This window comes from Eptesicus fuscus, chromosome 24, assembly GCF_027574615.1.
Source record: "Eptesicus fuscus isolate TK198812 chromosome 24, DD_ASM_mEF_20220401, whole genome shotgun sequence".
Lineage (NCBI taxonomy): Eukaryota > Metazoa > Chordata > Mammalia > Chiroptera > Vespertilionidae > Eptesicus > Eptesicus fuscus.
Genome location: NC_072496.1, coordinates 12317698 through 12340687, shown reverse-complemented (window position 1 = coordinate 12340687; position 22990 = coordinate 12317698). Strand labels below are relative to the sequence as shown.

At 43.8% G+C, this 22990-nt stretch overlaps 1 protein-coding gene across 1 annotated transcript in view; it reads right to left on the bottom strand.

Moving 5' to 3' along the window:
• Positions 1-17241, bottom strand: part of EXO1 (exonuclease 1) — a 31535-nt gene extending 14294 nt beyond the window's left edge. Inside the window, exons 1-8 of the mRNA XM_054713001.1 lie at positions 17081-17241; positions 15341-15460; positions 11735-11858; positions 10126-10263; positions 8807-9019; positions 6919-7106; positions 5868-5964; positions 3296-3521 (exon numbers count right to left, since the gene is read on the bottom strand). Coding sequence (XP_054568976.1) covers positions 3296-3521; positions 5868-5964; positions 6919-7106; positions 8807-9019; positions 10126-10263; positions 11735-11858; positions 15341-15460; positions 17081-17241 — 1267 coding nt within the window. The remainder of the gene's footprint in view (positions 1-3295; positions 3522-5867; positions 5965-6918; positions 7107-8806; positions 9020-10125; positions 10264-11734; positions 11859-15340; positions 15461-17080) is intronic.
• Positions 17242-22990: the final 5749 nt, after the last annotated feature.

Here is a 22990-nt window from a genome sequence, read left to right as displayed (position 1 = left end):
ATGGGGTTAGCAGCAGGCTGGTCAGCCCTGAAAGACTGCTGGCGGTTATTAGTCTGAAAGGAGGGTGTCTATAGTGCTTCAGATTTCTGCACTTTCTCTGATGCAGGTGAACATTACATAAGCCATGAACAATACAGTTCATGTTGTGGTGACCCCCAACCATAGAATTATTTTCGTTGCTACTTCATAACTGTAATTTTGCTACTGTTAATGAATCGCAATGTAAATATCTGTGTTTTCTGATGGTCTTAGGCGACCCTGCTAGCGGTTCTCGAGAACCACAGGTTGAGAACCGCTGCTGTAGAACCTAAGAGGAACTGTATTAAAGGGTCGCAGCATTAGAAAGGTTGAGAACCACTGATTATAAGCAAACACATTTTAACCAAAACTTGAAGACACAGGAAGCCATACTTCTCAAATATCTAGCCAACAAAAATAATACCCATATATTAGAAGATAACACAGAGATTCAAAAATGAAAAGAAAAAAAAAAGATTAGTGGGCAGAACAATGGATTAAAATGAATTCAGAACACCTCAGTAAGAATAACTTCACCTGCAGTTAAGTGTAAACGTGTAACTGTCCCTGGTTTAACAGAACTGGTGGATTTTGATGATAAACTCAGTAAATGCCAGCACCATGACAAGAATGCAAATAAAAAGCTAACACTATCTTCGTTTGCAAAAACAAAATCCCCGTCTCTGGATGAAGGACTGAAACGCTGCCCCACTCGAAACCTCCCCTGTGCTGTGTAAGGGACCACATGCTGACGATCCCTCCCTGCGAGTTACACATGATGCTCACCGGGCAATAGATGCGGAACGTTCAGTTTGGGCAGAAATTCAGGAGGGTCACAGCAGCTGCCTCTAACTACATGAAGGGCTGTCACGTGAAAGAGGGATTCGACTTACCCTATTTTGTTTCGGGTTTGTTTTTTTTATGTCCGTGTGTAGGCCCAGGGGACAGGATCCATTGATAAGATGCAGTTTAACAAAGCAGACTTAGTCTGACATAGAGCTTACTAATGAGCCCCTACACAAAAAGGATCTTCTATGTTGCGGGCGGCAGAAGGACAGGAAGGAACAAACACATGTAGTGTACTTGCTTATGTACCAGGTGCTCTTATACGTTATCTTACATAACATACTAGTATAGAAAAGTTTGTGGACTAGTCAATTTCACTCCCATAATAGAAGAGGAAACAAAGGTTGAGAGACATTATCATGAAAAATATTTAGGTTCATAAGGAATTAGGACATTTTGACCAAACATTTATAATCTATACCTAAATTTAAAAATTAGCCCTTGCTGGTTTGGCTCAATGGATAGAGTGTCGGCCTGAAGATTGAAGGATCCTGGGTTTGATTCCAGTCAAGGGCACATGCCCGGGGTTGCAGGCTTGATCCCCAGTAGGGGGAGTGCAGGAGGCAGCCGATCAATGATTCTCTCTCATCATTGATGTTTCTCTCTCTTTCTGCCTCTCCCTTCCTCTGAAATCAAAAAAATATATTTTAAAAAATAAAAAGTAAAAGCATGAACTATAAGTTTGCAAAGGTGTTTGTTTTTGTTGTTAGTCTTTATTCACTCAGGGAATAAAGGGAAAGAATAGATTCTAGTTACTCTTTTTTAAAAATATATATATTTTATTGATTTTTCACAGAGAGGAAGGGAGAGGGATAGAGAGTTAGAAACATCGATGAGAGAGAAACATCAATCAGCTGCCTCCTGCACATCCCCTACTGGGGATGTGCCCGCAACCAAGGTACATGCCCTTGACCAGAATCGAACCTGGGTCCCTTCAGTCTGTAGGCCGACGCTCTATCCACTGAGCCAAACTGGTTAGGGCTATAGTTATTCTTTCTACTTCTTAACATTCTATGGTAAAAGACAAAAAACAAAAACTTTTTCCAATACCCAGTTTTCCATTCTCAGCACTTCTGTTCAACACTGTACTGGGGGTTCCAGCAGGCAAGAAAAAGAAATAAAAGGCATCCAGACTGGGAAAGGAGAAGCAAGACTGTCTTTACTTATAGGTAATATGATTGTTTATATGGAAAATCCTAGAGTCTATCAAAGTGAATTTAGCAAGGTTGCAAATTACAAAAACCAATTATCTTTAGCATAACAAATCTGAAAGATAGGGATCAATTTTATAATGAATATACAAACCCTGGGTAGCGAAAACTATAAAGCACTGCTGAAAACATAAATAAATGGATCAGAAAATTCAATATTCAGATGTCAATTCTCCCCCAAATTGATCTATAGATTAAACTAATTCCCAATCAACATCACAACAAGCTTCTTAAAAAACAAGTCTTAGCTGGTTTGGCTCAGTGGATAAAGCATCAGCCTGCGGGTTCAATTCCAGTCACGGGCACATGCCAGGGTTGTGGGCTCGATCCCCAGTAGGGGGCTTGCAGGAGGCAGCCAATCGATGATCCTTTCTCATCATTGATGTTTCCATCTCTCTCTCCTTTTCCCTTCCTCTGAGATCAATATAAAAACAAAAACAGCCCTGACCGGTTTGGCTCAATGGATAGAGCGTTGGCCTTCGGACTGAAAGGTCCCAGGTTCGATTCCGTTCAACGGCATGTACCTTGGTTGTGGGCACATCCCCAATAGGAGGTGTGCAGGAGGCAGCTGATCGATGTTTCTCACTCATCGATGTTTCTAACTCTCTATCCCTCTCTCTTCCTCTCTGTAAAAAAATCAATAAAATATATTAAAAAACAAAAATACAACAACAAACTGACAGTTGATTCTAAGATTTAAATGAAAATATGCACAACACAGAGTTAGCCAAAACAACTTTTCAAAAGAAGAACTAAGGGACTGTACTACTTGACTTTGAAATTGACTGTAAAGTTACAGCAATCAAGACAGTGTGTCCCGCATCAACATAGGGAGAGAGACCAATGCTTCATAATAACACTTCAGAGAGACACACACATGCACACATGCACACACACGCGCGCGCGCGCACACACACACACACACACACACACACACGCCAACTGACTGCCACCAAATGTGCCCAGGAATTCAATAGGGAAGGGTCATCTTTTTAACAAATGGCCCTGGGACGACTGAACTGGCAAAAACGCAATCTTGATCCTTACCTCATATCACATAAGAAAATCAATTAAAAATGGATCATAGGCCTAAATAGGAGTTAAAACTATAAAACTTCTAAAAGAAACAGGAGAAATCTTAGTGACCTTGGGTTTAACAAAGATAGATTTCTTAAACATGGCCAATGCTAAGTAGCATTTCACAAAGACGAAATACATACCACTTCTTGGCCGTTTCACAATGGACAGCTTCCTTGGGAGATTCAGCCCCTTCGTGCTAATCACTTGTTCCATGCCCACAGTGCTTGGATTCTCCTTCAATCTCGTAGCACCTGGAACAGCGTCCAGCTCAAGTCTAGGGCAATAATTCCTATGCCAAATGCTATTAACACTAGATGGTTTTTGAGACATTTTGTCATCCCAACTACGACTTCTTGATTGGGCAGGCTAAAATAGTAAAAGCAAAAAGGTTACTTGAAGAGCATAGTAAATTATTTCCCTCTGCATCAACACAAATTATCAGCAAATAATTATCCTTAAAAAGAGCAGCTTTTTAATGAATTATCTGTCCTCTAATGACATTCCCTACACTTTGTTACATGTACCTTGTATTCTTAGGTTTGTTCCTCTTCTAACGAGAGACAAGTGACCTTATTAGCTCATCCTAAGAAAAAATAGCCCTAGCTGGTTTGGCTGAGTGGATAGAGCTTCGGCCTGTGGACTGAGGATTCCAGGTTCAATTCTGGTCAAGGGCACATGCCCGGGTTTCAGGCTCAATCCCCAGTAGGGGGTGTGCAGGAGGCAGCTGATTGATGATTCTCTCTCAGCATTGATGTTTCTATCTCCCGCTCCTTTCCTCTCTGAAATCAATAAAAAACATATTTAAAAAAAGAAAAGGCCCTAACCGGTTTGGCTCAGTGGAGAGAGCATCAGCCTGTGGACTGAAAGGTTCCAGGTTCGATTCGGTCAAGGGCATGTACCTTTGTTGCAGGTATATCTCCAGTAGGAGATGTGCAGGAGGCAGCTGATCAATATTTCTAACTCTCGCCGAAACCTGTTTGGCTCGGTGGATAGAGCGTCGGCCTGCGGACTCAAGGGTCCCAGGTTCGATTCCTGTCAAGGGCATGTACCTTGGTTGCGGGCACCTCCCCAGTAGGGCGTGTGCAAGAGGCAGCTGATCAATGTTTCTCTCTCATCGATGTTTCTAACTCTCTATCCCTTTCTCTTCCTCTCTATAAAAAATAAATAAAATATATTAAAAAAAATATTTCTAACTCTCTATTCCTTCCTCTCTGTAAAAAAATCAATAAAATATATTTTAAAAAGAGAGAAAAGAAAAAAATAAACTTCCTAAGATGAATGGTATAAGATATAAAGGCTGCAATGGAAGAAATGTGGACAAAAGCACTTTTAAAATTTGACATTAATTAGTTTAATAACCACCTAGCAATTAAGCCTCTAAATAATCATTTACATACTCTTTAAAAACCACCTGAAAGTTAAAACCATAAAATTATGTATTCAAAGTCATCAGCTATCCCACCTCTAGAAATCGGTTGGGCCAACCAAACCAAAGCAATCTCATTTCCAAAACTCTCAGTTCCTATGAAACCCATACTTGGAACCGTCGTCCGTGGACGATATGAAGGAACAACTCTGTGGTCTACACTGAGACTCACATAACACTGTCTCTCAGAAAGGGCTTACTGCAGTCAGTACTGGTGTATTTCCCACGGTTATTTGTTGAGTGAATGAATGTAAGTTACAGGATCTCTCATCCTCAGGCCAGAACACTTGGAAGCAAGCTGGCCTGTTTTCACTGCTAAGTCCTTTTGCTTCTTGAGCTGTCTTGCTGGTTAATAAGTGTCTCTTCTTTCTCAGTTTCCAGTCCAATCCAGGCCTTTTTACCATTGCTCATTCTCATCAATTAATCAGTCCTTTACTAAGTATTTATTAAGCACATAAAACATGGTTAGGCTAGCTAATGGTCTGGAGTACAAAGAAAACAAAATATAATCCTTCCTTGTAAGGACTTTGCAATGCAAGCTCATAAAACCCTCCCTTTATGAAGATTACATTATTTTGGGGAGAACCAGAAAATAAACCAGAAATAAATTACATACAGTAAGTACTAAAAAGAAAAAAAGAAAAAAGAGAGAAATGTTACTAGGGAAAGTTGATGAAGATGAAGAGTTTGTTTTTGACTGTGGATAGATTTCAGGTTACAGGAAGTCATTTAAGTAGAGATTATGTGGCTGGTACCCAGACTGGAGATTGGGTTAGAATAAATATGAATGAAAAGAGAAGAGAGTCTGAATGAAAATAAGAACAGAGAAGAGAGAATGGCGGGCGAGTGGACCAAGAGGGATAGAACTGGGGAAAAGTAGAAGAAAACAGGGAAGGGCTACAGAACACAGCGAGGGTGTTCATTAAACACTGGCTACATTGTGCAGCAGGGGAAACCAAGCTGTACTTGCAAGGGTAGTTTCTAGATTTGGGTCTTCAACATGACAAAGGGTGAACAGGGTGAGAGGAGAAAAAAGGCATCGAGTCCTTGGTATATTCAAACGGGATGTTCAAGTCTAAAGGTTTTTAATGTAAGGAAATTACCCGCTACACCTATGTTCTAAGAGACACAATTTCTTTAGCACCACGCTGCTTCTGATCTATACTCTGCACAGTGCCCGGATATGAGAACGCTTAAAAGATGTTCACTACATGAAGCTCTGCCTTCAGTCACAGTTCTGAGACGTAACTGAATGTGCGTTTAGAAAGAAGCCATTAGAGAGTTACCGTGGCAGCATCTGGACTGTAGTCATCAATCTGTTCAAAAGTATTTATATCTTTATTTCCAAGTGCTATCTGAAGAGCTATTGAGTCATCAATATACCTAGGTTGGTAAGATTAAGGAAAAATGCTTTTATTAACAATGGAACAAAACCCACTGAACTAAGAAGAAAAGGGAGCGTGGCCTAGTGGTTGAGCATCGAGCTATGAACCAGGAGGTCAGGGCATATGCCCGGGTCGTGGGGCCGAGTCCCAGTGGGGGGGTGTGCAGGAGGCAGCCAATCAATGATTCTCTCTCATCATTGGTATTTCTCTCTCTCCCTTCCTCTCTGGAATCAATAAAAATATAAATTTAAAAGAAGAAAGGAAAGTGTATTCATTGTCACAGAAAATCCTCAGGTTTATAACATCAATGGTCAATGGATGCTACTTCCTTCCACACTCAGCATTACCGAAACCACAAGGCATTTACTCATCTACTTATCACTGCAGGAGCTGTTTCCTGAAGCAAAGCCCGAGGCTTCGCTTACTCCCTCTCAGGAAGATGGAGGAGTCCTGGCCGCCAGCTGAGTGGCCCCGGCTCGGCACTGCCCCAGTGAGTGGCCAGTGGCGGTGGGAAGGGCACCCTCATCGGGAGTCCTCGGACACCCACCACGCCGCTCCTGTTATATCCAACTGCTTGTCACAAGTGTTTCTCTTAAGGGTCTCCTTTGTTGTTGTTTTTTAAAGATCTACTTGGCTTCATTGGAGGATTCACAGGTCAGCCGGCATTCCTAATGCTGTAGAAAGGAGTTTTAAGTGTCACCTTCAGAATATGTTCCCATCAAGTCAAACTAAGTAATTAACAAGCTACAGCGAATGAGCCTCAGATTTATAAACAAGAAGTTGCTCTAAATTTTCACTAGCATGCTAATTAAAATGAACAAAACACAGATTTCATTATAGAAAAGAAAGCAAGAAAGAGTTTGCAAGCTTTTTACTGAATGTCTCGCTAGAAATGCCACCATGGACACATGGAGGGACTGAAAAACCCTACCATGTGGTTCAGAAAGGATACCGCCCAGCATAGCTCAGCGCGGCAGGGTCAATGTCGTCTCCGTAGTCATTCAGAGGGACGAGCTTCCTTCTGATGGGATCAAACACTAGCTGGTAAAGGAAGGTGTTGTTGGCCCGAATAAAGCCTTTGATGTAGTCTTCCGGTACTGTTATATTCATCTTGAGGTAATGCCCAATTTTCTTGATAACCTAACAATGGATGCAAAAATATTTACGGGTTATCTGCAAGTAAAGAATACAGAATGTATTAGCCCCAAGACCCATCTGCTTACATGAGAGGAGGATGAGGAGAAATAGAAAAACCAATAGTTTTTATCTACACTAAAAACCTCTACCAGCAAACACAACCATGTCAGATCACTTAAAATGCTGAGTTTCTAGAACAGTATTTCCTTTGCATTTTCTATTATTAATCCAAGTAATGAGAAATTCAGTTACACCTCAAGTTTGCATTCCTAAGTACATATTCTTCACACTCAAAGTCCCTTTTATTCAGAAGCCAAAAAACCAAAACATACACAACTCAAGAATTAAAAACCCCCAAGTATTCTTAGATCCTATTTTTAAAGAGAAATTGGCATTCTAACTCCTACTTACAGTTTGGATGATTAAAGCCTGAAGTGGATTTAAATATTTTTTATCAAATCACAGATGGAGAAGGGAAGACCCAGAGAACTGAAGGGATCCCGGAGTCACAGGAGGAGCGGGGCCTGACCCTGCATTCCCCGCTCTCCCACCGTCCCCCACCACAGACATCATGCTGCTGCACCAGCCCGAGCCCTGAGGATGCGCACTGACCCTTGGAAACAAAAGGGAACTCTGCTCTGCAACCCTAGGGCTTTGGAGAACTACCCAGCGGGGAGGCAACGAGCTCTTTAATGTACACTGCTTTTTTCAAGGTCAAGACAGCAGAGGAATCACAGAGCAGAGATGTGATGTGAGGAATCACAGGCAGATTTCCCAGAGGCTCCGTGAGAGCACATCAGATTGCAGGAGGAAGAGATGAGAACCCGCTGCCTCCCATTAAGCCACATCAGAGAGATTTACATAAATGTGCAATTCTGCTCATAATTTTCACTTGTTTTAGAAGACATGGCTATTTTTCATAAAAATGTACTAGGCTATGTTAATATGTAATGAATTTATTATAAATTTTAAGTGAATTAATAAATAATTTCAACTTTTAATTTCTGATTTGGTAAATATCAATAGCTATAACCTATATAAACAAAACTACCACCACAAAAAGCTTTTGAGAGTATAAAGGGGCCCAAGCCGGTGTGGCTCAGTGGATATATTGTCTGCCTGGGGACTGAAGGGTCCCAGGTTCGATTCTGGTCAAGGGCACATGCCCAGGTTGTGGGCTCGATCCCCAGTAGGGGGCGTGCAGGAGGCAGCCAATCAATGATTCTCTCTCATCATTGATGTTTCTGTCTCTCTCCCTCTCCCTCCTTTCCTCTCAAATAAAAAATATATATATATATATATATATACATACATATATATATATATATATATGTATATGTTTTTTTTAAAGAGAGAGTATAAAGGGATCCTGAGACCAAAAGACTGAGAACCACTATTGAGTAATAGGACAGAGATAAAAAGATGGTACGTCTTAACATTATTCCTACCCTAGAATACTTTAAATAGCCCTTAAGTCTCTTTATATTACTCCTCATTTTAAAAACCACTACTAGTTTGTCAGTTGCTGAAAATATGGTTCATTATAGTTGCCAAAAGCAAATTTCTAGTGTGGTAGTCATTTTATTTCAATGACACATTATTGGCTATTAACATAATATTTAAAATCCATATTCATAGTGTTTTATCTATTATTTAAGAAATGCTTCAAAAGTCGAATATGACACTTGGTAAGTCACTCTTACCTTTACAATATCTGGGTTATTGGCTAGCCTTAGCACTTTGCAGGCCTTTGCTAATCCAATCCCGCGCAGTGATGAGAGGTAGTCACAGCCGGAAAGAATGCACATATACCGAAACTTCTCCTCCGTGAACACATCCCCAAGCTGTCTGCACATGCCCAGCCGAGCCTGGTCAATTTCTAGTCCATTTCCAAACTGGTCCATTTTTAAAATCACCTTTTAAGAGGAAAGGAAATTGTTAATACCTATAAGGGCCATTTTTATTTTTTATTATAGAATTCACTGCAATATTTCTAAGAAATCTTTCTTGTTCTTCATCATAGCAACGAGAGAGAGAGAGAGAGAGAGAGAGAGAGAGAGATAGGTCGGCCAGTTACCTACTGTCACATCTGTAAACAAATCAAGGTGACGCACGGGCTACGCTGACGCAAGGAATACCCTTTCTACACTTTTACTTCCTACTGACGTTACAGGTTGTCATGGTGATCAAATAGCAATTCATACAGGAAGCACTTCCCCCTTACCTGCCACTGTTACTTTTTAAAAAGTAAACCGTTTTCTTATTTTTAAAGTAATACATGTTCATTATAGAAAACTTGGAAAACAGTTTATTCAGGAGGAATAAAATAGAAGTTGCCCTAAATCTCTCATCTATCGCTGTTACCCAGCATTATCCTTTTGACATAGATCCTTCTAGTCATCTATGTATAGATGAATAACAAAAATGAGACCATCCTATATTTCTGTATCTTAACTTTCCTACTTAATATATCATAAAAATTTCCATTAAACAGTTTATACCCAATCCCAGTGGTCGGCAAACTCATTAGTCAACAGAGCCAAATATCAACAGTACAACGATTGGAATTTCTTTTGAGAGCCAAATTTTTTAAACTTAAACTTCTTCTAACGCCACTTCTTCAAAATAGACTCGCCCAGGCCGTGGTATTTAGTGGAAGAGCCACACTCAAGGGGCCAAAGAACCTCATGTGGCTCGCGAGCCGCAGTTTGCCTACCACAGCCCAATCCCATTATAAAAAAATGTACCTAATCGAATTGAAAAATATAAAGCAAATAAGTTATCATTATTAAAAAATAAGAATTAGTCTATATTCTACTAAAGAATTTGTGCAAAACAACAAAATGCTCTAGCCATAAGTTTACTCGAAAAAGCACCCAGATTACACAAATGTCAAGAAGCAAAACCCGTCTTTTCATTTTAAATAACTATTAACACTGTAAGTAGATATTAATTTCAGGTATTAGTGAAATATTACTGGAGAGGAAAAACCGTAATTCCTTGGTTTACACTATTTCAGCACCTTTTTACAGCCGAAAGCGAGGAGATCCGAGTCCTCCGTGATGATAGCCTGCACAATACCAGCTTTGTTCAGATAGGCCAGCTGCGCATCTGCTTCGTATGGCGCCACGAGACAGTCGACGCCCTGAGCCCGAGCCGCCTGGGGGAGAGGAGCAGTTAATGTGCAGAACAGCGTCTGGAAAGAACTAAACAACTCCCTGTTTCAAATCCATTTCATCACCGGCTTCAACGTGCACGTGCTAATACTATTTTCAAAAATCACATCCTTGCCCTAGCCAGTTTGGCTCAGTGGATAGAGCGTCAGCCTTCGGACTGAAGGGTCCCAGGTTCGATTCCGGTCAAGGGTACGTGCCTGGGTTTCGGGCTCAACCCCCAGTAGGGGGCATGCAGGAGGCAACAGATCCATGATTCTCTCCCATCATTGATGTTTCTCTCTCTCCCTCTTTCTTCCTCTCTGAAATCAATAAAAATATTTTTTAAAAAAAGAATGGCTATGTTCCAAAAGTACCTGACATGTTTAGATCTCTGAATATATTTTCCCCATGAAAATAACAGGCTCTCTTGTCAGACTACAAGAGTCTACCTGACATTGATGAACTATAGAATCTAATCACTATATTCATCTTCCCAGTTGTTTTTTTGAGCAGTTTGAACACAGGCCTGAAAAGGGGGCGGGGAGGGCTGGGATTGTGGGCAGGTGGACACTAATATTTGGTGATAAAGACACGTCTAAGCAGGGCAGATGAGGTAGCCTGAAGTCTACAGAGTTCCCGAGTCAGCGAGGCTGGTTCAGGATTGTTGAAGACTCGATGCCAGTGGGGGTGGGACTGAGCCCCCGGCAATGCGCCCCTCCACCTCCAGGACATGCTGATGGAGTTCATCTGGGGTCTTATTTGAAAGGGGAGAGCTCAGCTTATTCCTCGGGCTTTCTCCCCTGGAAATGCTGGATTCTACCTACGCAAACGGTTCCCTTCTTGCTGACAATAGGGGACAGTTTGCTTAGGTCAGGCCTACAATAATTTCCCTCCCTTCATCTCCCTGCTCTCCCAGCAATAAACAACTGACAACCAGCTTCCATGAACGTCGCCATTTGTTACTTAGGCATCATTTCTTTTTTTAAATCCTCACCCAAGGATATTTTCCCATTGATTTTTTAGGGAGAGCCGAAGAGAGGGAAAGACAGAAACATTGATGTGGGAGAAACACATCGAGTGGCTGCCTCCTGCACGAGTCCCAACCAGGGCCCGGGCTGGGAAGGAGCCTGCAACCAAGGTATGTGCCCTTGAAAGGAATCAAACCCGGGACCCTTCGGTCCGAAGGCTCTATCCACTGAGCCAAACCGGCGAGGGCGGCATTATTTCTTGTTTGGCTTACTTTTTCTTTTTTTTAAATATATCTTATTGATTTTTTATACAGAGGAAGGGAGGATAGAGAGCTAGAAACATCGATGAGAGAGAAACATCGATCAGCTGCCTCCTGCACACCTCCTACTGGGGATGTGCCCGCAACCAAGGTACATGCCCTTGACCGGAATCGAACCTGGGACCCTTCAGTCTGCAGGCCAACGTTCCATCCACTGAGCCACACCGGTCAGAGCTTGTTTGGCTTACTTTAATGACTTTGTGGGCCATCGCATGCGTGATGTTGACGCAGCGGGTGAAACAGTCTCTGGCCTCGGAGACCTTCCCCTCGCGAAGAAGCTGCTTTCCCTTAAGGAGGTTGGCTTGTCGTCGTCTGCAAGGAACAAGACAATTCAGAGCTGGATCAAGAAACTATGATAAAACTCGAATGCAAGAAATTTCCCTGGAATAAAAAGAAGTCTGGCTCATTTGAAAGTGCACACCTGGTCCTTGAGACTATTAACCCACAGGCCCTGGGCTGCTAAGCAAAAGCACAAGTGCTTTCTAGTGCACACGCACAGGTCAGCTCAGCAGGCTCAGCACAGCAAAGCTTTGTCAGAAGAAAACGAACTAAGACACTTAAGAAAACGTGAATCAAGACTTTTCCACCATCAAAACCACTTCTACATGGAAAGGATGGAACTTTATCAACATACAAGGAACTTGAGGAACGCTGTTTCTGTGAAATCTATTAGAGAACAAATTTCAGAAAAACAAAAATAACGTGAGAGACACTGACATAAGGACTGGTGATAACCACATAGTAAACTGTAGAATCAAAACTAAGGAAGGATCAAATCAAGAGAGCCATAGCTGCCTGCTCTGACAAAGGAGCAGCACTACATTGGAGAGAGAGTACCTGGGAAAGAAAAATAAACTTCAACTGTTTTCAATAATCACATTGGCAGTGGAAATATTAGTACTGTTGAGTATAACGTGGGAGAAAATAAATGATTATAGTTGTCCCCAGTTATCCCCCGTTATCCCCCGTTTTGCTTTCCAGAGTTTGTTACCCAGAGTCAAGCGAAGACCAAAAATATTAAAGGAAAATTCCAGAAATAAACAAAATTGGAAGTTTTAAATTGTGTGCCGATCTCAGAAGCAGGGTGAAATCTTGTGCCATCCGGCTCCATCCGGCTTGGGATGTAAATCATCCCTTTGCCCAGTGCCATCTACTTCACTTCATCTCATCCCACAGGCATCGTATCTACATCATCACAAGAAGGGTGGGCCTGGCCGGTGTGGCTCAGAGGACAGAGCATCGGCCTGTGGCCTGAGGGGTCCCGGGTTCGATTCCCAGTCAGGGCACATGCCTGGGTTGCTGGCTTAGTCCCCAGTGGGGAGCGTGCAGGAGGCAGCTGATCCATGATTTCCTCTCTCAACATTGATGTTTCTCTCTCTCTCTCCCCCTCTCCCTCATCTCTGAAATCAATATATATTAAAAAGAATAAGGGTGAGTAGAATATAAGATATTTCGAGGGAGTAGAGACAGATCACATTTACATAACTTTTATTATAGGTTATTATGCTTGTTGTATTTTATTAACAGTTATTGTTGTTAATCACTTCCTTGCCTAACTTACAAATTAAACTTTGTCAGATGTCTATACACATAGGAAAATACAGTATGTGTAATAGGGCTTGGTTCTACTGCGGTTTCAGGCATCCACTGGGGGTCTTGGCATATGTGCCCACTGAATAAGGGGGGACGACTGTAATTAGAAGATGCTCTAACTTTATCATCCCCTGTACCCTTAAAACAAGGTTTCTCAGTCTGGAAGGAAGGAGATAGTGATGAAGTACAGAAGTTAAGTAAAAACACGGCCGCCTCTCTCAGGGCCCCTGCATGGGGCTTGCGTCAGGTGGGAATCGGAAGGGTTATTTATTGACATCACCTGAAAATAAATTGAATTTGAATTGGAAGTTATCAGTCTGAACTAATGAGGTTTTTTTTCATCAAGTAAATGCACACATACACGCTCAGGGTTGTGGGCTCGATCCCCAGTAGTGGGTGTGCAGGAGGCAACCTATTGATGCTTCGCTCTCACATCAATGTTTCTCTCAAAATCAGTAAAAAATTTTTAAAAAATGGATAGATGGAAGGAGGCTTGACTTGGGGTGGTGAATACACAACACAATATACAGATGATATATTATAGAACTGTACCCCCTGAAACCCCAAATAATTGTATTAACCAATGTCACCCCAATAAATTCCATTTTAAAAAATGGACACAACTAATAATTAAGAAATTCACTATCACGGTGAAATTTTAACATTCTTTTCTCAGCAACTGATGGATTAAGAAGACACACATAAAAAACAAAAGAACCAGTAAAGATATGGAAGACTTGAATCCTACAATCAATAAGCCTGATTTACTGGACAGAAAAGCCTTCCACTCAATAATTAGAGAATACACATTCCTTTCTAGCACACAGAAAACATAAGGAAATTTGTCCATGTACTAGACCAGTGGTCGGCAAACCGTGGCTCACGAGCCACATGCGGCTCTTTGGCCCCTTGAGTGTGGCTCTTCCACAAAATACCACGGCCTGGGCGAGTCTATTTTGAAGAAGTGGCATTAGAATTAGTTTAAGTTTAAAAAATTTGGCTCTCAAAAGAAATTCCAATCGTTGTACTGTTGATATTTGGCTCTGCTGACTAATGAGTTTGCCGACCACTGCACTAGACTATAAAAGAGCCTCAATAAATTAAATATTTAACAAAACACTAGTATTGGGTCCGGGGAGGGACGATGCTGCCACGGAGCATAGCTGGGGCGGCCTGGCCTGCCCTGTCTCCATGGAAACCGAGTCTGGAGGTGAAGTGGCTTGCCTAAGGTCACCTGGGAGGAAGCCGAGAAGACTGGGGTTCCACCTGCCACTGAGATTCCCATGGAGCTGGGCGGGCCAGGCCTTCCAGCTTCCGGGAGACTCATGGGCTAACCCGCGTTCTTAGGGGCCAGGCCGACTCCCCCCGGGACTGGCCGCGGGCTCCTGGAGGCGGCAGCACTCTGCACAGGTACCACCCGGATCCTGGGCTGGGAAGGCCGGAGAGGGTTCGGGAAGGACCACGGGGGGAGGGCTCCCAAGCAGGTGGCTATGGCACCAGGCAACCTAAGCCCTCTCTACCCGGCGGGGGCACCTCCGAGGCCCCGTACCGCCCCCCCCCCCAATCTGAGCTGCAGCCCCCACTGCGTGCGGGCGGACAGGCACACCCGCTCCGCAGCACTGCCAGGCCGGCGGGAGCGGGCCCTGGCCCCTGCAGGAGCGCGTGGCGGACGAGAACCCCAAGGCCTTCTCGGGATGGAGATCCAGCTCCGCACGAGGAGCAGAGGCTGAGCGGGCCTGGCCCACACGCTCACCCCTCGGGGAGCCCCGAACTCCTGCCCAGCAGCACGCGGCCGCCTCTCCCCGGGCCCCTGCGTGGGGCTTGCGTCAGGTGGGAATCGTAAGGGTTATTTATTGACATCACCTGAAAATATATAAGCTCTCTGTGCTGCTGAGGAAAAAATAAAAAACCAAACTAGTATTAGCCCAGCCAAAGTGGCTCAGTGGGTGAGCGTTGATCTATGAACCAGGAGGTCACAGTTTGACTCCCAGTCAGAGCACATGCCCAGGTTGCAGATCCCGTGTTGGGGCGTGCAGGAGGCAGCCGATGGATGATTCTCTCTCATCATTGGTGTTTCTCTCTCCCTCCCTCTCTGAAATCAATAAAAGTATATTAAAAAAAACAAACAACTAGTATTCTACAAACCATAGCATCAGACCTCAATACAATCAAGTCAGAGATGAAATAGAGGCTCAACTTACTCTCTTCTGGACTTCTCCACTTCCTTTTTAGAAGGCAAAGTACATCCATCAAATACAAGAATAGGCTTGATCCCATGAGACAGTAACATATTTACAAATTTCATGCAAAATCCTACATACCTACGAAAATAAAAGGCACGTAAGTGTTTTGCATCTTGTAAGTAATACTTTTTAAAAACTGATAAAATGAATTAGGAAAAGAGGTTTGTATTAAAAAAAAAAAAAAGAAAATGTTTTCATAGGAAATGAACATTAATTTACATCTACCATCATTTCACTAGAAAAGGGGATCTTTTAACTCAAAATGGAAATAAAGGCATAATCTTAAAAAGCAATCATTTAAGTCAAATATATTCATCTTAATGAAAGGCTCACTGCGTTGTCCTTTTTTTTACTGTAAGCTACTGACAATGAACCTTCGTTGGTCTTAAGAAGCAATGAAAAACCTGTATTCTTCAAGTACAGTTGCAACTGCTTAAATGTAATGGTGGAAAAGAAACGGCTTTAAAACACGATCACAGCCGAAACCAGTTTGGCTCAGTGGATCGAGCATCGGCCTGCGGACTCAAGGGTCCCAGGTTCGATTTCGGTCAAGGGCATGTACCTTGGTTGCGGGCACATCCCCAGTAGGGGCTGTGCAAGAGGCAGCTGATTGATGTTTCTCTCTCATCGATGTTTCTAACTCTCTATCCCTCTCTCTTCCTCTCTGTAAAAAATCAATAAAAAATATTAAATAAAAAACAAACAAAAAAACACAACACGATCACAGCGTGGGAGTGGCAGTGTGTCAGGCTCTTTCAGATCCCACACACACTGTCACAAGCTACTTGTTTGGGGTCCTAAGAGCCCCAAACATTCACCATGCAATAATGACTTCCCCCCTTCCTTCTAAGAAACAAACAGGATTAACACATTTCACCTGTTGTCTATGGTGCTTAAGTACTAGTAAGATCTGTGCGCCTTTCCTGGAGGTAAGTTATATATTACAAAAAAGAAAACAAATAAATTAGTGCCCAGATCCCTGCGGAAAACCTGTCCAAAAATTGTGCTTGTTTTTCTAATGTTTCTACTTAAAAAATAAAGAGGCCATCAGTCCTGCCTCATATGAGGTCGCGGAGTTTATCACTGGACGGAAACATGGCCCACAGTGCTGGGATTTTCAGAACACGGTTTATCTCAGACAAAAGGTAATAGGAGACGATTTGGGGGTTTTGTTCCATCAGTGTGCTGATGGTCTGGCTTAATCCAAATAAAAAGTAGGAATAAAGGCATAATCTTAAAAAGCAATCATTTAAGTCAAATATATTCATCTTAATGAAAGGCTCACTGCGTTGTCCTTTTTCCTTTTACTGTAAACTACTGACAACGGACCTTCGTTGGTCTTAAGAAGCAATGAAACACCCGTATTCTTCAAGTACAGTTGCAACTGCTTAAATGTAATGGTGGAGAAGAAACTGCTTTAAAACAGTTTATCCTTCCTGTCTATCCCAGAAGGAAGTCATTCCCAATTTGGCAATGTTCTAAAACACACTTCTGGATAAACCTGCCACTGAATGAAAAATAAGGCATTTTCTTTTTTTCTTTTCTTTTTTAAAGAAAATGTTTTCATAGGAAATGAACATTCATTGACATCTCCCATCATTTCATTAAAAAGGGGGATCTTTTAATTCAAAATGGAAAATAAGGCATTACACGTCTCACTGTTGACGGACAACGAGCCAACATGAGACCCAGACTTACTTATCGGTAGGCTCCCCTTTGGCGAGTTTCTCGGCACAAGCAATAGCGCCTTTGTGAAGCCAGCAATACGTATCCACGGCTACCACCTGCCCCTTATACTTCCGCACGTGGACCGGCTCCGAAGCGTCCTTGATAAACTGCAGTAATCCTTGTATCCCCATCGCGCCAAGTTAGCTACATGATGCGAAAGGAGAAGGGGAAAACAGCGACATTTAAAAGCAAATATACATTTACCCAAAAGTTCTAGGGGAAAAAAAAAAAAAGGAGTCTGGAAACTAATAAGGACCTGTCACTATTCAGATTCTTGAGAATCATTGTTTTCAAATATTTTAACGGGGCTCCTCCCTGTCAAACAATTTCCTCCCATAGTCTAGAATTTTCTTTCCCAAGTGCTTTCCCACTTGGAATCATGATGTGTGCTCCAAGCCCTTCACACAGTACCAGACACATGGAGGTGTTCAAGAGGTATGAGTCTCTCCTCTCTAAAAATGCATTGCTGCCCGGCCGGCGTGGCTCAGTGGTTGAGCGTGGACCTATGAACCAGGTGGTCACGGTTCGATTCCTGGTTAGGGCACATGCCTGGGTTGCAGGCTCCATCCTTAGTGGGGAGCGGGTGGGGGGAGAGGGTGTGCAGGAGGCAGCCAGTCAATGATTCTTTCTCATCATTGATGCTTCGCTCTCTCTCTCCCTCTCCCAAATCAATAAAAATATATTTTAAAAAAAACAACAACAAGCAGTTGTGGAGGCAGCCACAGTTCCAGGATCTGTCCTTGACCCCTTGATTAGAGTTAAGTGTCCACCTCCATCTGCCCATTGGGTGAGGAGCAGCTGAAGCAGCTGATTAATGATTCTCTCTCATCATTGATGTTTCTCTCTCTCCCTCGCCCTTCCTCTCTGAAACCAATACAAACATTTAAGAAAAAAAAAAAAAGGCATTGCTAAAACCCGTAAAATTGTTCCTGCTATGGCATCACACTCCCTCTACGCAGGCATTATACCATAAGAGGCAACGTGCAAATGAGCATAGGAGTGGAAACTCCACACGGCTTGTAGGAAGGTAGGCATTTCAACTAAGAGGTGTAACAAATGCGTCAGGACAAACCCTTTAACTTCCCACCCCTTCCACCCACCCAGGCTGCAACCCCTGAGCCCTTTCTATACAGAAACCGCGGAACCGCCCCGGTTCCTTCCAGAAACAGCCACCCTCCCAGCTCCCCACGATGATTGGAGGCAGCTATGGGCACTGAGCAGGTGCCTGGCATTTCATAACGTGAACCTCTCCCAGCAAACACCGCGTTCGGGAGGAAGGGAGGACAGCGGGCACAGGCCCGGAAGGCAGCCTTACCCTGCAGACCCTGTACTGAAGCTCTGATGCGCTAGTCCAGCCAGCCCCCAAATTCCAGCAGCTCCCAGATGCTCAGTTGTAATCAGGGCAGGTCATCTGGGTGCTGGTGGTCCTCAAGCCAACAGTTCCAGAGTCACCATGAATCTTCCTCTCCGATGAGGTCCTCACAAAGAGCTTCCTTGCAGCCGGAGGGAAGCTGGCACCGTAGACATTTCGTGAACCGTAGCTTCTTCTAAACTAAGTGAATACCCTCGAATGCAGATTTCCTCCTGAGCCCGGGGGCAGGGCCTGCGCGCCATAGGCCACCAGTCACCTCACGGGGACCCCCTGGGGCGCCCGGGGTAACAGCAGCACCAGCGCCTCTTGGCTCCTAGGTCGCCCAGAGGTGCTCGCCCATTCCAGAAGACACGTTTTCCTTGGCCTGAGAAAAGGAAAAAATGTACTTGTCAACATTTAACCAATGGACACAGACACCAGGGGGGTGAGGGCAAGAGTGGGGGGGTTCAGGGGGGCAATGGAGGAATAAGGACACATGTAATACCTTATCAATGGGAGATCTCATGCGAAAACGGGTCTGCGAGCTTTTGCAGAAAGACTGGGGGGACTGGGGTCCGACCACCGGTGCCGGGCCGCCAAGGGAATGGCCTGCAGGCCACGCGGACGGCCCCTCGGCTCACGAACTGCAGCCCCCGCCAAGCCAAGCACGTTCCCCCGGGACCCAACACCCTCTCGGGCCACGAACCGCATCAGACAGCGACCCCCCGCGCTCCCCGGGGCCTGGCTGCAGGGTCGGGGAACCACGCAGACCCCGAACCCCGAGCCCGGAACGTGGGGACGCGCAGCCCACCCCGCCGCGGGGACCAGCGGGAACCCACCCAAAGCCTCTGCACAAACCGCTCCGTTCACTTCTCGGGCGGCCGGGTAGGGGCCCCGGAAACCCGGCCCCGGCGCCGCTGACTCCCGTGGGTCCCGGCACTAGAGGGGGGGCGCCGCGGCACACACAGCGCCGGGACGCCGCCTCGCTGCACGGCCAAACCTTTCAATTTGCGCGGGATGGCCCGCGGCCCGCCCAGCGGAAGTGACGTCCCGCATCTCCGCGACGCCGGAAAGAGCGTCCTTCCCGGAAGCGACCTTGGTCCGCAGCCCCGCGACTCCGGGGGCCGCTGCCCGCCGGAAGCCCGTGAAGCCAGTTGAAGGGCGGGAAGAGCTGAGCTGATTGGCCAACATGGAATGGCGCCAGGGAGTTGAGAATTTTTTCTCTCTCTCTCTCTCGCGGGGGCTGCTGGGAGTTGTAGTTCTCTCCCGACTGCAGCCTAGTTCGGAGCTGCTGAAGTTCAAAGCGCCTCCGCGTGCGTGTCTTTGTGGTTTTTAAAACCTAAAAAAGGGCTCCAGGGAAACAGGAGGTGCAGCTTGAGTTCTAATAGACTTTAGGAACAATTGAACTAAGAAGGGACAAAGGTTCTCTCCTTACTAGCCAGGCTCCTCTGAGCCCTCTTCATTCTCAACTAGGCTGCAACCTTGGACTACATAGATCTGAAAACCCACAAACATAGTTTTGTTTCTTTAAATATATTTTTTTGTTGATTGCAGAAAGGAAGGGAAAGGGGGAAACATCAATGAGGAGAATCATTGATCAGCTGCCTCCTGCACGCTCCACAATGGGGATGGAGCTTTGGATACGAAGAAGTGAACAATTTCTTGTATGTTTTTGCCTTGTTTGCATTTATTTTGTACAGTCACTATGTCTTTTGCTCATTTTTTTCTCCTAAGTTGTAAAGTTTCCCTTCCTCTGTGTTTTTTTTTTTTTATGTTGGACATTAGCTGTAGAGCATTGAGTTAATGATACTCCTCATGGACGTGATCAGCATTGCTCCCTTTTATCCTGATTCGTAATCTCACTTTTTCTGACTCTCCCCCCCCCCCCACACACACACACACACACACGTAGGCAAGCTTCCTAGTGTGTTCTGTGAGTATCCTTTCATCTTTGTGAGTTGTTGTAAAACGAATATTATTGTAAGCATGTATTTTAAATTTACATAAATCAAATGGTATTACATATTACATTTAATGCTGCCTCTGAACATAACTTAAAAAATCTACCTCGCCCTAGCTGGTCTGTTCAGTGGATAGAGCGTCAGCCTGCGGATTGAAAGGTCCTGGGTTCGATTCTGATCAAGGGCACATGCCCAGGTTGCAGGCTTGATCCCCAGTAGGGGACCTGCAGGAGGCAGCCAATCAATGATTCTCTCTCATCATTGATGTTTCTAACTCTCTCTCCTTCTCCATTCCTCTCTGACATAAATAAAAATATATTTTTAAAAATCCACTTCTGTTGTTCTCTATGTACCTAGGACTTTACTTCTAACTGCTGCACCGTACTCCCTGAAGGGTGCTCCCACCACGTTTTCCCCAGGTGCTTCTCCAGTGAGGGTCCCCCTGATGCCTCCAGAGTTCCTCTCCCCTGTGCCACTGTAAACAACGCTACCCCATTCAAGCTGTGAAAAATTTTTTGGAACACACACACACACACACACACACACACACACGAGTGGAATTGCTGGGTCATACCTTAATTAAAAAAAAAACATTTTTTATTAATTTCAGAGATGAAGGGAGAGGGAGACATCAATGATGAGAGAGAATCACTGATTGGCTGCCTCCTGCACGCCCCCTACTGGGGATTGAGCCCGCAACCCTGAACCCTGACTGGGAATCTAACCGTGACCTCCTGGTTCATAGGTCAAAGATCAACCACTGAGCCACGCCAACCGGGCTGGGTCCTACCTAATTTGACTAACCTGCCAATTGCTCTTCAGATAGGAATTCCGGTATAAACTCCTACCGGCAGTGGAGAAGAGTTCCTACATTCCTACATGTTTTCCTACACGTCCCGGTCACTCTAACGTGTAACAGTGGTAAGTTAGTATTGTTTCCATTTGCTTTTCTCTGATTGCTAATGATTGCGAGTATTCTTTGTAAGTTTCCTCTTGTATATATAACTAATCATAACTTCCACCCATTTTTTGTTTCCTGTTTTTTTTTCTTGTAGCTTTTCAAATCTCTTGTACACTTTGCTCTATTTTTATGCCCTGTTTGTGAGAAGTGTTTTCTCTAGTTTATTTACTTTTACTTTTGCTTATGATGTTTTATACATTTTTAAGTTTTACATTTATTAGGTAGTCAATTATCCTAATATTATCTGATTTCATTGAAAACAATTATGATATTTGGCAAATAGTAATCTCTCTGCTTTCCCCAAATAGATTATTCCCAGAATGTCAGCCAGTTGTTCAAAAACTGTGTTGTCTCTTTTGAATCACTAGAGGGCAACACTTGCTTGAAAGAAACCCATGTCCCTTTCTATAACTCATGCCCTTTTCTCTCTGAAAGAGGAAACTGGCTGAAATGAGCCTTAACAAATTAAATAACTGGAAATTACATAGAGGAGTTTGGACAGAATGAAAAGCTACTTTGTAAATATAACAAGTTATATAATAAGGACTGGAGGTGTGTGTTGTTGTTTTTTAAGTGAAAAAAATGAAAGAAAAAGACAAACCAGGTAAATTTATTTTATTTGACTTAGTTTTAGTTTTACAATAAAAACCGTGATGGTCCCCCCAATCAATCGGTGGAGACCACAGCCCTGAAAGGACACACCTGGAAAGCTGCAGAATGTTCTATTGAGACCTCTCCCTGGGGCCCCCCTAAACTCTCCCCTTTAAAGCCCTTAGGAGGGAGGACCCAGTGCCTCTCCCTCCCAGGAGCCAGTTCCCTTCCCTTTCCCGTCCCCTCCCTGCCCTGGTCACTTTACCATTAGCTGCCTCTCTCCCAAGCTCCAAGGATCCTTCCTTTACCTCTATGACCTGTTTCCTAAGCCCATTTCTTCTAGGAATCTCGCTCTGTAATTTACCCAATAAATGTTCTCTTACAAAAAAAAATAGCTAGAAGGTTGACTGGAACATTTTTCCTTTTAATAACAATTATTTTGTATGCCACAGCATGACACAAAAGTAACTTATCTCTTTTTAGTTTTTATTTCTATTGTTGAGAGTATTACAGATGTCCCCCCCACTGCCCTCCTCCACCCGGATCCCACCCCGCCCTAGGCCTTCCCCGCCCCATTGTCTGCAATGCTGAGATGCAAATAAATTCTTCGTTAATCTTTCCAGCTTCCTCCTACCCCCTCCTCCTTGAGAGTCCTCAGTCTATTCTACGTTTCCATGCCCCTTGTTCTATGTTATTCATCAGTTTATTTTGTTCATTCCATTTGTTGTTCATTTATGTTGATGTTTAGATTTGATTGTTGATAGATATGTATTTATTGCCATTTTATTGTTTGTATTTCTGATCTTTTTTGTCTCTTAACGTGTACCGTTGGATAATGATTCTGGCTACGAGTTAGGTTGAACAATGGGGAAGGTGGAAAGCTAATAACTAGGGCCATATTATTTAACTTATGCTATTGATTTTGTTTCCTTTGTCATTTTGCCGACAGCACACAAGAAACACTGTCCGTTTCTTAAGGGCATTTCAATGGGTGAAAGAAGCTGGCCGCCTGGCTG